This window comes from Hylobates moloch, unplaced genomic scaffold (assembly GCF_009828535.3).
Source record: "Hylobates moloch isolate HMO894 unplaced genomic scaffold, HMol_V3 SCAFFOLD_11, whole genome shotgun sequence".
Taxonomy (NCBI): domain Eukaryota; kingdom Metazoa; phylum Chordata; class Mammalia; order Primates; family Hylobatidae; genus Hylobates; species Hylobates moloch.
Genome location: NW_026652286.1, coordinates 65,714,169 through 65,730,191, shown reverse-complemented (window position 1 = coordinate 65,730,191; position 16,023 = coordinate 65,714,169). Strand labels below are relative to the sequence as shown.

The window sequence follows — 16,023 nt, the reverse complement described above, 5'->3', positions numbered from 1 at the left end:
TGTTTCTAAGAATTACCTATCCATATCTATTTCGATAATTAATATTTAATAAGTATCAATCACCTATTAATACTAAGTGCATTGAAGGGATATACAGAGAAGAATTAAACAGTCTGTAACTCTCAGGAGCTTTGGCAGTGAGGAGTTTTAAAAGACCTTTTAATGTACCCTAAATGTTGTTTAAAGTTGTTTGATGTTTTTTGTATCCTCAAAACAAATTCCTGTGACTTTAAGAAAGTTTATTATTCTTTAGAAAGAGGGTTTACTGGGTAGATTTTTCCTTTCAACTTTCTTCATTTCTAAAACATAGTACAAAAGAAGCCTTACATTAGATGCTGCTTAAAACCAAAATGAAGAAAAGATTGTGATAATAGCTATACAAAAGTTAAGTGGAGAAAAATAATTTAGAGTGATTGAAAATATAGATTCCAAACATAGAAATAAGTGAGTTCTTGAAACAGAAAAGGAGTAGGAGTGAAACAGTTCATATTAAACTGTGGCACTTTTTAAGGATGCCCTCTTGTTTCTATATAACTATTCTTTGGTTGATTAGTAGATATACCAACTTCTAAAAGATCCACACCATTTTATTTCCCATTTTTACTCTTTGTAACACCAAATAGTAATATTTGCATATAATTAATGATATTAATAATAACCAGATTCTTAGCTGATGTAACTTTGTCAATAAAAAAGTAATAGTACTTATATGCAAAATGATGTATTTTTATTTTATTTTAAAAATATTAAATGTATTATTACCACATTTTAAAAATATGTAAGTGAAAAGATAATTAAGAAAAAGGAATGTCCTTCTGTTAAACTAATAAACTAACAAGAATATTTGTTTAATTATCCACAGTTACATATCAGAGTGTAGGAAACGTGTCTTTCATTTATGTGGTATATATTCAGTAACTTGACCATTTATGTGTAACCTTTAAGCCTCAAGCTGAGAAATACATCCTTAGCTGATTTTTAAAATTAAGTTTTAAATGTTGTTAGCTCTAAGGAGTTCTTTCCTTCCTAATTGTGATGTGTATCTTCACATCTATTTTTACTCAGCTTTTAAATTTCTTCTTACTCTTGTATGATAAATATGTTATAGCAGAATACTATACTTCTTGTTTGGCCATAGTTGAGAGACTGTTTATAATCCTTACTACTCTCACCACTTCTATTCAACATAGTATTGGAAGTCCTGGCCAGAGCAATCAGGCAAGAGAAAGAAACAAAGGGCATCCAAATAGGAAAAACTACAAGATCTGCAAACTATCCCTGTTTTCAGATGACATGATCCTATATCTCGAAAACCCCATAGTAAGCCCAAAGGCTTCTTAAGCTGATAAGCAACTTCAGCAAAGTCTCAAGCTGCAAAATCAATGTGCAAAAAACATCAACATTTCTATATACCAATAACAGGCAAGCTGAGAGCCAAATCTTTATGTGGCAATTGTGAATGGTATTGTGTTGCCACAATTCACAATTGCCACATACAGAATAAAATACTTAGGGATACAGCTAACCAGGGAGATGAAAGATCTCTACAACAAGAATTATAAAACACTGCTCAGAGAAATCAGAGATGACACAAACAGATGGAAAAACATTCCATGCTCATGGATAGGAAGAATCAATATCATGAAAATGACCACACTGCCCAAAGCAATTTATAGTTTTAATGCTATTCCTATTAAACTGCCGTTGACATTCTTCACCAGAACTAGAAAAAACTATTTTAAAATTCATGCAGAACCAAATATGAGCCTGAAGGGTCAAGGCAATCCTCAGCAAAAAGAACAAAGCTGGAGGCATCACACTACCCAACTCTAAACTTTATGACAGGGCTGCAGTAACCAAAACAGCATTGTACTGGTACAAAAACAGACACATAGACCGATGGAACAGAATGGAGAGCCCAGAAGTAAGGCCACACACCTGCAACTATCTGATCTTTGAAAAACCCGCCAAAAACAAGCAATGGGGAAAGGATTCGCTATTCAATAAATGGTGCTAGGATAACCGGCCAGCCATATGGGATAGACTGAAACTGGACCCCTTCCTTACACCATATACAAAAAATTAACTCAAGATGGAGTAAAGGCTTAAATGTAAAACCCCAGACTATAAAAACCCTGGAAGAAAACCTGGCCAATACCATTCTGGACATAGGAATGGGCAAAGATTATATGATGAAGACTTGAAAAGCAATTGCAACAGAAGCGAAAATTGACAAATGGGATCTAATTAAACTAAAGAGCTTCTGCACAGCAAAGAAAACTATAAACAGAGTGAACAGACAACCTACAGAATGGAAGAAAATTTTTGCAAACTATGCATCGAACAAAGGTCTAATATCCAGCATCTAAAGGAACTTCAAGAAATTTATAAGAATCTCATTAAAAAGTGGGCAAAGGGTTTGGGAGGCCAAGGCAGGCAGATCACAATGTTAGGAGATTGAGACCAGCCTGGCCAATATGGTGAAACCCCATCTCTACTAAAAATACGAAAATTAGCCAGGTGTGGTGGTGGGCACCTGTAGTCCCAGCTACTCGGGAGGCTGAGGCAGGAGAATCACCTGAACCAGGGAAGTGGAGGTTGCAGTGAGCTAAGATTGAGCTGCTGCACTCCAGCCTGGACAACAGAGTGAGACTCCATCTCAAAAAAAAAAAAAAAAAAAGTGGGCAAAGGACATGAACAGACACTTCTCAAAAGAAGACATACATGCTGCCAACAATCATATGAAAAAAAAAAAGCTCAACATTACTGATCATTAGAGAAACGCAAATCAAAACCACAGCGTGATACCATCTCACACTAGTCAGAATGGCTATTGCTAAAAAGTCAAAAAATAACATGCTAGTGAGGTTATGGAGAAAAAGGAACAACACTTTTATTATAAACTGTTGACAGGAGTATAAGTTAGTTCAAGACATTTTGGAAGACAGTGTGGCAATTCCTCAAAGACCTTAAAACAGAAATGCCATTTGATGCAGTAGTCCCATTACTGGGTTTATACCCAAAGAAATATAAATCGTTCTATTATAAAGACACATACATGCCTTTGTTCATTGCAGCACTATTCACAATAGCAAAAATACGGAATTAACCTAAATGCCTGTCAGTGATAGATTGGATAAAGAAGATGTGGTACATATACATCATGGAATACTATGCAGCCATAAAAAAGAATGAGATAATGTTCTTTGTAGGAACATGGATGGAGCTGGAGGTCATTATCCTTAGCAAACTAACATGGGAACAGAAAACCAAATGCCACATAGTCTTACTTACAAGTGGGAGCTAAATGATGAGGACGCATGGACACATGGAGGGGAACAACACACACTGGGGCCTATTGAGGGTGAAGGGTGTGAGGAGGGAGAGGATCAGAAAAAAATAACCAGTGGGTACTAGGCTTAATACCTGAGTGATGAAATAATCTGTACAACAAGCCCCCATGACACACATTTACCTATATAACCTGCACATGTACTCCTGAACTGTAAAAGTCGAATTAAAAAATCCTTACTACTTTAAGTCTTAAGACATCAGAAATAAAGCTCCATTAATGTCGATGTTTATATACTTATATATTAAGTACATTTATACTTAAAGCTCCATTAATGTCGAGGTTTATATACCTTGACATTATATACCAAAAGTAGAATATAATCCTTTTAAAATGATTGCATTTTTTTGTAAGAAAGAAAACATTCTTCCCTGTGCATGGTAATTTTAGGTGGGAAAGTAGAACTCTTAAATGAGAAAACTGTGGGAAGATGTTTCTGCTGAAAGAGGACATATGTGTTAATCACTGCCCCCATACTGCAGCACACTGAACCCACAGTGTTTTCTCTGCTTTGTTACTTAAAAAATGCAAGATGGTTGGGCTTTTCTTTTGAATGTTATAAAATATTAAAATGTTTTTTAACATACAGCACATTAATTTTATTATTCTGCAACCCAAAAGAGTGGATTCTGTAATGTTCCTTCCTCTAGGTCCTACAATTCTATTTTTTCTCTTCATGTCATTATCAACGTTTAAAAAGTCTTCTTTTTCTGGGTTTAGGAAAGTTACTAAAGCCTTTATCAAGACATGCATGCGAAGTTTTGACAGGTTGTCCATAATGTAGAAATCTAAATATATTTATAAAACTGAAAATTGCTGTGCTGTTTTGAAGCACTGTATAACAAAGAGATAAGTTAATTTGCACAAAAGAATAACAACAACCTTACCCAGCAACTCTGTCCTTTATTTAATGTAATTTTAAACATAGATTGTATGTATAATTTAGAGAACTTTGCAAGTTGAAACCATTTAGATGCTTGCTTTTAGACTTAAGATGGATGACATTTCTGCAACTAATGACATACCTCCAAAGATTTTCACCCAAGAACTATGTTTACATTTAATATGAGTTTTTCTTTTATGTAAAGATCGATGAGGGTATGACTCAGGATTTAAGACATATAGTAGGCTCAATTTTTAAAAAGAAAGTTGAGAAAACTTTAGCTCTTCAGAGGGCTGAGTCTACCCTTCAGAATACTGGCTTATCCCAAAATGAAATCTTTTTACCAATATACCCCAAACCCTGGCATGCATGTTCAAACTTTTCAGTCTTGTCAAAATGAATTGTTCTTGTATCATCTAGAAATTTAGTTAGAGATCCATTTGCCTTTTTTATAAACAAGAATTTTTAGTTAGTAAGGTTCCGGCCTAATTTGGTATTCTGGATTTCTTATTTATCTTAATATTAAAAATAAAGGAGAAAAGCTAAATTCACATTAAAAATGACTAAATTTTGAAAATTTTTTTCAACAGGTTATATCAATCAGTGAAAATTCTGTATTCCTTTGGCATTTTTGTGACATATTCAATTCAGTTCTATGTTCCAGCAGAGATCATTATCCCTGGGATCACATCCAAATTTCATACTAAATGGAAGCAAATCTGTGAATTTGGGATAAGATCCTTCTTGGTTAGTATTACTTGTAAGTATCATTATATATTTATATCATAATAATTTTTTATTGTTGAATTTCTTAAAATGAAAGCTACGTAAGATGTAATTTCTTAAAATGAAAGCTACATAAGATGTATTTTTCAATATTTTTAAAACAATTGTATTCACCCAGCTGGGTTACTTTTCAGGTTAAAATTCTATTTTTCTACTACTACATAAGAAAAACACAAACCAGATCCCATCACACTTAAAATAACTAATGAAGTTATTTTGAAAATTACATTACTGGTGATTAAAATAACGTGTATATGGGACCCCTTCCATTTTTGATACACATTTTGGTTTTAGTTTTTCTCAGGTTTTTTATTCTTGTTTTTGTATATTTTAACAGTTTACTTCTCCATAACTACCTACAGGAAAGTGTTTAATTTTACTTGTATTGGTCTTTCATAATTTTAGTGGCTTATTTTCTTATTATTTGAAGAAGTGTATATAATCTCTTATTAAGACTCTTCATCATAAAATGCCTTCTCAAGGTAGCATTCATAATAGAGACTCATGGAAAGGGAGCTTGAGTTCGGTATAGTGGAAAGAATGTAAGTGTTGGAGTCAGACAGATCTGGGGATTCAAAGTCAAGCCTATCACTTACTTGCTGGTGTCTTTAGGCAAGTTACATGCCATTGTTGAGCCCCTCTTTCCTCAACTATGAAATGAAGATAAAACTTCCTTATGGCATTTCGGTGGGGTTAGAAATAATATTAACAAAGTATTAATAGCTGGAAGTTATTATGATCATTATTGTAAACATTACTGTAACTACAAATACACAGATGATTACATCACCAAACTAAACTGGGATTGCCTAAAATGATACCAGGGACCAGATTACTAGTGTTCTGGGGAACAAGCAGCTTTGGAAATTCTTTGTGTAAGATATTAATAAACATCTTGCACTATTTAGAATGATAGAGCTAGAAATTAGGGGCAACTCACTAAATTGATTTGAGCAGCCTGCCGTGGAGCTCATGCCTAGATTTAAAGAATTGAGTGTATTACATTTTGTTTGAAAAGGGAAATGCAAAGCTGAAAAAGTAGATAAAATGTATTTTTCCAAGTAAGTACTTAAATGAATTACATCACTAATAAGAGAAATCATATTAACGAATGAAGTCAATAAGCCCATACTCTGATGACTAACGAAAAAACATTCAGTAGGAAAAAGATATTTTAAGACATTTTGAAATATTTTTATACATTTCTTTTATTGACATTTTGGTAATGACTAAATAAAAAGACTAATTTCAGTAAAAGTATTTTTATCAATAGATGGAAGACAATTCTATTTTGAAAGTATATTGTCTTTTAAAGTTGGTAATGGAAATTCAGGTAAAGGAGTTTGAGGGCAATGGGAAAAGGGGTCTAGGTTTTTTTTATAACTTCACCCATTTCTGCACATTGGCTGGCATTGTTGTATTGAAGTTATGAATCTGCTGAGGCACAGACCACACCACATCTGCTTCCATGAATTTGTTTCCAGAAATCAGTGGCTTAGTTCATAGCACAGAGAACTGCAGCCTTTTCTTGGCTGCTGCTTTCTTTTAGTTAAAAGTCATTAAAGCTTCTCATCCATATAAGGGATATGCCTTGGAGAAAGAGAACAAAAACTGTGTAATATTTCCTTCTGCTATATCGGGACACATCACTGGACACTGAGCTTGTTTTGTATCTTTAGCACATATCCTTCCAAATTAAAGTAAAAGCCAACTGATATTCATGGCAAAACTGCTTTTTATTCTGTTTTCCAAAGCACTAGAAAAGATTTGGGGGCATGCCCTTTACTGATAAATGTGGGTAGACAGTCGATGGGACCTTGTCATGTTCGTAGAGTAGGCTGTGCAGCAGCACTAGCAATGAGAGTGGAGGCTCAGCCTGATTTGCATTGAAAATTGAATGTCTTTCAATGTTCCATAATCCTTTCCAAATACTGAATCCATGTTTGTTGTATTAGTCTTTAAAGAAGTGGACTTATCAGCTTGGATTATGTTGGTTGTGTCCAAGTATCCATTTAGCATTTGAATTTCGATCTCAAAATACCTTCTTAGTGAAATTGAAAAACTTTAGAAATGATTCAGACTCCTCCTGCGTGTTCCCTTTAGGTGGTTACCTGGTATATAGGCACCTCACAAGTGAGGGAGGAGGGGCGGTAGAAACCAGCCAAAGGTCACCATGGACATAAATACCTTTTAAGAGTAAACCTATACTATGAGGTTTTAAATGTATTATAATAAACACTGAAACCAGTGTTTCAATTCTGTGTATGAATTGAATCAACAAAATATACTAAGTACTATTTACTTCTGTTATTCTCTAATTTGTTGATCCTTCTACTGTTTGTAATTTTTAAAAAGTCCTTGTTTTTATAATCTGTAGTAGACTGTGACTATATAAGTATCAAAACCTATAAATCTTTAGTAGTTTGTAGAGAAAACCCACTAAAATCCTTCATTTAAGTTAGTTGCCTCTGCAGATTAGAAAAGTACCATTCTGTTTCCTGATATCCTGTCTTAGAGTCAGTAGGTATGTGGAGAGCATCATTAACTATTTGTATAATTAAAATTAATGTGCTAAGTTATTTTCCACATTTTTGTTTTTGGTGCCGTAATATCAAGTGCTTTGTTTTGTGCTCTGATGTATCTGCGTTTACCCTTCAGATGCAAATAATGGACTTAAATAGGCTTTTATTTTAATATCAGAGGGAACTCTATGCTCTAAGAATACATTCTTTTTCTTGCTATATATAGTTTTGGTAAATACTGAATAAGTCTGATTAGTACTTAATAGATCTATTCATAATAGCTGTCTGTAAATGACATAGTATTTGTAATGAATAAAACTATCCTTATTTTAAACTCTGCTTTGAGTTTTTATTAATATATGTTGGATTTGGCTAAAAGTATATATACTTCTTTGTCTACTAATAACATTACCAATAGCATATTTCAAGCCATTTTTACAAGCAAATATCTTTTGGTAATGTAATGTTTAAAATCTGACTTTAAACAGATTTTAGATGAGAATTATACTTCATGATTTAAAAGTGTTTGCTAGATGGAAATTTTGTCTATAAATTCTAAAATGCTATAGTACTCCCCCACATAGTTTTCCAACAATATTTCACTTGATTTACCAGTGACAGCTTGGATTATAGATAAACAAAGAAAAATGGATTCCAACTTGAAAGCCTCTTCAGGTGGCAAGATTCTGGTCATATTTGTCTGGCCTCACTTTTATACTACTACTTACTATAAGTAGGTGAAACAAACATGTCTCCACGAATGATTATGTTCAATGAATTTTGAGAGGTCCTAACTATGTTTGAGAGTTATGCTCTATAGCTCCCTAGAGACCAAAGTTAAAAGGCTATGTATAACAAGCATCTATTAGATGAAGAATCTACTTTATAAAGTGTTTCTACTTTCGAGGTCTTTAGAGCTAGTTATTTCTACCTCTTTAGTCAATTATTTCATTTATAAAGGGTTGTGCCACTTCAGCCCTATAGATAGATGTAAAGCTACGTTTATAATTTCAAAACAGTTTTTAGGGCTTTAGCTTTCATAATAATTTGAATACAGAATGATAAATAATAACTTCTGGTTATATGAGGAACATGGTGGCAACTTAGTTCCAAATTGATCCCACAACCTCCTGGAAAATATTGAGAGCCACAGAAAGAATAGAAAAAGGAAAAATAAAACATCATAAGTTAAAAACTAAGAAGTAGAGAAACCAGTGTACTGCAAACTGAAAACTAAATTACTAACAGGAATATATATATATATATCTCCAACACATGCCATAATTGGAGTCCCCAAAGAGGAAATGTGGTGATATAATCATCATTGATGGCAGTGGTGATGTAGTTGTCACAGCCTGTATATGAGCAAACACAGCTGTTATTTCTGGTGGCAACTCCAAACCCTCAACAAATCATTTAACAAAACATTTAAGGACAAATAAAGAAGGAATATGAGTCTTGGTTGTTGCAAATCTTCTGTTGATGCATTTTGATAAGATCATGAAAGCGCCAGACCAGAATTTGCAGGAAACTTGTCAACAGTTTGGAAATCTGCTGACAATAGTGGAGTACTATTTTTTTTTTAAACTTTTCATTTTGAAGTAATTTAGACAGAAAGGGAGTAAAAGAAAGTAAAAAAAAACCTCTACTCAGCTTCCTCTGATGTTCACAGCTTCCATAATCACAGTACAGTTATTAAAACCAAGAAATTAGCATGGATACAATGCTATTAACTACTTTATAGACCTTATTATAATCTTGCCAGTTTTCCCACTAAGATCCTTTTCTGGTCCAGGACATAAGCCATGGTCCCACTTGAATTTAGCTGTCATACTCATTTGTGTCTTCCAATCTTGACTGTCCTTGACTTAGTCTTTCTTGACCTTGACACTTTCAAAATGTCAGTAATTTTATAGAATTTCTTTCAATTTGAATTTTTCTGATGCTTTCTCATGATTAGGTTGAAGTTCAGCATTTTTAACAAGAATCCCACAGAAGTGATGCTGTGCACTTCTCAGTGTATTACATCGTAGTATCAGTGTCTTATTGGTGATGTTAATTTTGTTTACGTGGTTAAGGTGGTCTGTTGACATATTTCTCCACTGTAAAGGTACTAGTTTTCCTTTTATAATTAATAAGTATCTTGAAGGAAGATATTTTGAAACTCTGTAACTATCCAGATCTCATCCAGTTTTTGCCCACTAATTTCAGCATTCATCAGTGACTCTTCCTATCCAGTGATTATTGTGGTATTTGCTTAATGCTTTTCTGTTTCCATTGTTCCTTCTATTTTGATTAATTGGAATTCTACTTTAAGGAATAGCTATCTCTTCTCTCTCATTTATGTCCCACCACTCTATGTCTTGTGCATTATTGAGCTGTATGGGCAGACAAAGTAATGCAAATGCTGTGGAAATAAACTATCAAAACTTCTTTGCCCAGAATTTTAAAGCAAAAAAATTAAAAGTTGTTTACATAAGAAACTGTTGACAAGTGAAAGTCTAGGAAATGTCACTCACTATTTTGGTCTTTCTGGCTCTCTCTAGCTTAGAGCAAAATATGGCAGATTTTTTTCACAAGCAATAGTTTAGTAGTTCCACTTTCATTAATTATTTTTAGTAATTACTTTCAGTATTGAAAATACCTACTTTTAATATTCATGTAAGTAACAAACATTTAAATAAGAAAAATAAATGTATTTTCATTTTCTAGGTGCCGGAGCAATTCTTATTCCTCGTTTAGACATTGTGATTTCCTTCGTTGGAGCTGTGAGCAGCAGCACATTGGCCCTAATCCTGCCACCTTTGGTTGAAATTCTTACATTTTCTAAAGAACATTATAATATATGGATGGTCCTGAAAAATATTTCCATAGCATTCACTGGAGTTGTTGGCTTCTTGTTAGGTACATATATAACTGTTGAAGAAATTATTTATCCTACTCCCAAAGTTGTAGCTGGCACTCCACAGAGTCCGTTTCTACATTTGAATTCAACATGCTTAACATCTGGTTTGAAATAGTAAAAGCAGAATCATGAGTCTTCTATTTTTGTCTCATTTCTGAAAATTATCAAGATAACTAGTAAAATACATTGCTATATACATAAAAATGGTAACAAACTCTGTTTTCTTTGGCACAATATTAATATTTTGGAAGTAATCGTAACTCTTTACCAGTAGTGGTAAACCTATGACAAATCCTTGCTTTTAAGTGTTAGCAATAGTGTCAAAAAATTAAGTTCTGAAAATTGAAAAAATTAAAATATAAAAAAATTAAAGAATAAAAATACTTCTATTATTCTTTTATCTCAGTAAGAAATACCTTAACCAAGATATCTCTCTTTTATGCTACTCTTTTGCCACTCACTTGAGAAGGGAATAGGATTTCAACAATAAGAGAATAAGAACATGTATAACAAAAAGCTCTCTCCAGATCATCCCTGTGAATGCCAAAGTAAACTTTATGTATAATGTAAAAAAAAAAAAATCTCTATTATGTTTTTATTAGTGAGCCAAATACTAATGATTAGCTCCTGGAAGTATAGAAAACTGCCATTAACATAATATAAGCATCAGAAAATTGCAAACATTAGAATTAATTTTACACTCTAATGGTAGCTGATCTTCATAATCAAGAGGCACTGTTCAAGATCATGACTTAGTGTTTCAATGAAATTTGAAAAGGGACTTTAAAAGTTATCCAGTGCAACTCCCTTGTTTTTCGTCAGAGGAAAAGGAAGCCTAGAAAGGTGAAGTAACTTGGTCAAGACCATTCAGCCTTGAGATCAAGAAAACCTGATCTTCTGACTCCCAGGCCAGGATGTTTTATTTCTCACATTGTGTCCAAGAAAAAGAATATGTTCAGCTTAATTTTAGTGTTGAATCTATTTGATTATATTTTAATACTTTGAAAATGAATGTGTGATTTTTAATAGTATATGTGACCTGAGCAGAAAATCAGGGAACTCTAAGAAGCCTACACTGTGGCCATATAAACCTCAGCAAGAGAAAGAAGCTATGTTCTTTTAAAACAGAATAGAGACCGCTTGCTGGTGAAACTCCTGGCTAGTAAGATGTGTGTCCAGCTATACTATTTGTGGCTTGAGCTTTTTTTATTATTACCTTCCTTTCCTGAGTTTTGTAGGCACCATTTTCCTGAATGGCAGAAAATAGACACCTCAGAAAACAGAGGATTTGTGGACTCTTTCCAGCCCTGTGGCTTTTCTTATCACAGCCTTTTATTTATTATGAGCAGAATAAAAGAATCGGCTAGGTGTGGTGGTCTGTGCTTATAATCCCAGCTACTCTGGAGGATAAGTTGGGAAGATCACTTAAGAGGCCAGGAGCTCGAGACCAGCCTGGGCAGCATAGTGAGACCTCGACTCTATAAAACATAAAAATTTAAAAAAATTAGCCTGATGTGGCGTGTACCTGTAGTCCCAGCTACTCAGGAGGCTGAAGCAGGAGGATCCCTTGAGCACAGAAGTTTGAGTCTGTGGTAAGCTATGACTGTGCCACTGCACTCCAGCCTGATTAACAGGGAGATCCCAACTCTTAAAAACTAAACAAAAAATATATACAAGAATCATAAACCATAAAGGGATTCATGCTTAGAAAAAATCAATAAACTCCCTTTAAATATTGAGACACTCCAGGCTTCTTTCAGACAAATAACTTCTAATTATTCCATATTTTTCAAGTTATTAACCAAGATAAAGAATCTCTCAGTTGGTGGGGAAAATGAAAATTATTAAGAATAGAATTGTCTTCTGACTTTAAAAAAAATTCATACTTTAAAACATGAACTGTTTACCCAGGCTGGTGATACTCTAGTTTGTTAGTATACTATACTTGAAGATATCATCAAGATCACTATAGTTGTATATATTCTCTATTTTTATATGTAAATGTTAACTTAGTTCAAGTATTTTTTGCTTATATCGTTAACTGATCATCAAATACAATCCTAAAGATATATCAGAAGCTTTATTTTGGTACAAAGTCATAAGACTCAAAACTTTTTTAACGATTCACATTAGGTATCAACGGTAATTGTTTGAGATACTTTTATATCAATTCTGTTACACTGAGCCTTTAGTCATACTAAGAGAATGCAGAAGAAGTTATAGAAAAACGAATCTTCACTGAAACTAGTATTATATAGACTTGAATTAGATGTTTAAAAAACTTTATAGCTTCATATAAAATGAGTTGAAAATTATTTAATAGGAAGCAGCATTAGGTTTTTGTCACCTGTTGTCAGATAATATTTCTAGTCTATGTATGTTATTTAATTTTTACACTTTGGCCCATTGTTTATTTTCCTTATGGAATTCATCCAATGCAATGAAATTTGAATAAAATTGATCATAGCAATAAATAATTTTTAAATTCAGCACAAACTCATCTTGAGCATATTATCAACCAGGCTTCCTTTAGCAATAAGAATGGTGAATCAACATCCAGTACTAAATTCAATAAATGATGAATACTTTAAATACAAGAAAAAGTTGAATTGCAGAAAAGAGGGGCTAAAAAGGAAGAAAGTTTTAATTCTCAACAAGAAACACTATTTAGATGGAAAGCTTAAATGTGTATTCTTATTAAGGGTATTTGATGATGCATTTTATTTGCAAAAATAACCAGTGGGTAATGTTTTCTCTGAAAATTTAGCTTTAATGAGTCATAAAATTTCCTAAAGATTTTGGAGATGATATTTCGATTATACCAGCTCTTACTTTTATTTTGGGAGCCTGGAGAAATGAGAGTGATTGCACCTGTCAAATTTTATATCTCATCGCTTTTGTATCATCACACTGTGACTAAAATGACTTCAGCATTTTGTTGGCCACCACAGTGAAGAACTATTCCCTGAAAGTTAATCAGTTGCCTGAGAGCCTTTTCTGCTACTGAGGGGGAAGAAAGGAAAGCTTTATTTACCTCTAATGAGCTCCATTCTAAGTCAGTTAATCACTGTTCCCTTACACCCAAGAGTTTCATCAGTATCGGAGTCAACTTGTCAAAACACTGGTTCTCAGACGTTTTTTTCAGAGGGACTTCTTTTCCCCACATGGCCAGATTTCTTTTTTTTTTTTTTTTCAAGCCACACAGGCATACACAAATTTATTTCTGAGTTGTAAAACTACAGCGCATTCTTGGTTAAAAACCAGTTTAGATGATGTTACCAAATGAAAACAAGTCTGTATTAGCAAATGCCACATTATATTTAGTCGTATTCTCACTAAATTCTCCTTTATTAAAATGATTTCTGTGTCTTGCCTAGACAATGCACTTACATATTTACAAGCATTGTATGTCAATGTGCATGTTTTGAATTTCCTAACTGTCTAATCTTAGTAGTTTCATAGTAGTTATGTAAAATCTCTTTAACTGCAAAATACTATAAAATATTACTTGAAATATTAAAGTATTAGTGCCATTTCTAGCTGTGGCAAGGCACAAGTCTTACTATAGCTTACTTATGTCTTCTCATAGATTTCAGTATAGCATCTGAGTAGTGGATCTATTTACTGACAGTATACACAAATTAGGTCTTGACCTCACTTCTTTCTTCATTTAAAAGGGAGAAGATTTGAAATAGAGCTAGTGTAAATAATAAATAAAATTATTTAAATAACATCAGTGGCTTAATACCATCTGTTGAGGAATAAAATAATTTGGTTAACATATAGAACATCGATAATATACAATAATGACTTTTTAAAAAATGAGTCATCTTTTTGGCTCACCTAGCTTCCCTTAATAAGAAAATTTGAGAAACTTGGATCTGAAAAGTATAGTAATATACTTCCTAACATTAAATTCCTGGCTGTAGTAATTAATACTTTGGCAGCATTATGGTTAGTTTTGTTTATGCCATTGGCACTTACTAGGCTAAACTTTCTGAAACTGATCGGTTTTGACCTATGAGATAAGGAAACATGCTTAAGAAATGGCTAGAAATGCTATTTATTGCCCTATGATAAGTGAAATAGCAAATCACTCTGATTCTTGAAATTTCATATTAAAATTAGTTCCTACATGCATGCGTGCACAAGTATATGCAGACACACACACAAATCAGTAATCTATGTGAACTAGATACTAATACTAAATTACTATTTAAATTGGGTCCAGAAAGATGCTGTTGAAAACAACACTCTAAAAATATTTCATTAGAGTTTTCTTGATAACAAATAGGAAAATATACGTTTACACCCTGAATAAATTCAGCTGTGGGTGGATTTTTGTTTTTCAAAATGATTTTGTTAGTTTGAAACCTAAATATCATTGCACGCAAGTCAATTCTTTTAACATTTTTCTTTATAACAGAATATGAAAAATGCTGTCTTAAAGTATTGTAACTTTTCTGAATTTTCAATGAAATATTTTGCTTGCAGTTGCCTTTTAGATACATTTTTCTAAGGTTAAATGACATTGATAAGGGTCATAAGCTAAAAATGGCACTAGTATTCTCATAATAACATTTTAAGCAGTCTTTATGGTTAATTCTCTGTTATGCTGGAAGTTGATAATGTGTACTTCTAAGTTTTAAAAGCAGAAGTTGATTAAAAATGAAAGGACACACTCAAAACTGTGACCTGAACTTCCTGCAGCATGAATGCAGGATGAGCCGTCTGCAGATGCTGCATTCATGATTTACTGCTTTTGTAAGATCAAGAATATGTATCAATCATTTTGTTTGCATTACAAAATTAATGCTTTGGGAAAGCATTATGCCAATCCTGTAATAAAAGATCATAAAGATATTTATACCTTCACATCAGTAATCCTGCTCTTGTGAACTTAGCATAAAGACATATCATAGTTCACAGAAGAGAGATGCTATGCCTAAAGGTGTGTTACAGCATTATGTTTTAATATGAAAAATTGGAAACAACCTACATGTTCAGCAAGAGGGGGATCATAAATTACGATAACCTAGAATACAATGACGATTATATTACAACAAATGTATACTAAGGACTGATAATTTGGGAAGTTAAAAAATACGTAAATTTTAATTGCAGGTCTGCAAAATATGCTTCTGGGCCAAGACAAGGAGATTTGTGGAAAATGGAACCATAGTGTCAGGATAAAGAAATGGGTTTTACTGTTTTTAAATGACTAGTGAAAGGAGGAATGTGAGAGGAATGTGAGAGAAATGGTTTTGGGGACAGGAAGTTTATAAAGCGTTAGTAGTGGTATGTGCTTCTGGCAAGCAACAGAAAGAACACAAAGGCAAAACACACACACACACACACACACACACACACACCCCAAATTAGGGATAGGACTAGGTACATGTAAATTGTGATGAAAAGCCCGGTGGGGTACTTGATGGAGGAAAAAAAATAAAGATGGTTGGTACTACTTTAATTGATAGAACAAGGTACTACTCTGTTACTTAAATACCAATGCACAACATTTCCCAAAGAAACCTTTCTTTATGAATTCTGGAAGAAAACTTTCTTTGGGAAA

The 16,023-nt window shown here is 33.2% G+C and overlaps 1 protein-coding gene across 2 annotated transcripts in view; it reads left to right on the top strand.

Moving 5' to 3' along the window:
• SLC36A4 (solute carrier family 36 member 4) overlaps positions 1–15,323 on the top strand; it is a 54,867-nt gene extending 39,544 nt beyond the window's left edge. For both annotated transcript variants that reach the window (XM_032167144.2, XM_032167146.2), the window contains 2 exons: positions 4,826–4,995; positions 10,256–15,323. In XM_032167144.2, the coding sequence (XP_032023035.1) occupies positions 4,826–4,995; positions 10,256–10,563 (478 nt within the window). In that variant the 3' untranslated portion in view covers positions 10,564–15,323. The remainder of the gene's footprint in view (positions 1–4,825; positions 4,996–10,255) is intronic.
• Positions 15,324–16,023: the final 700 nt, after the last annotated feature.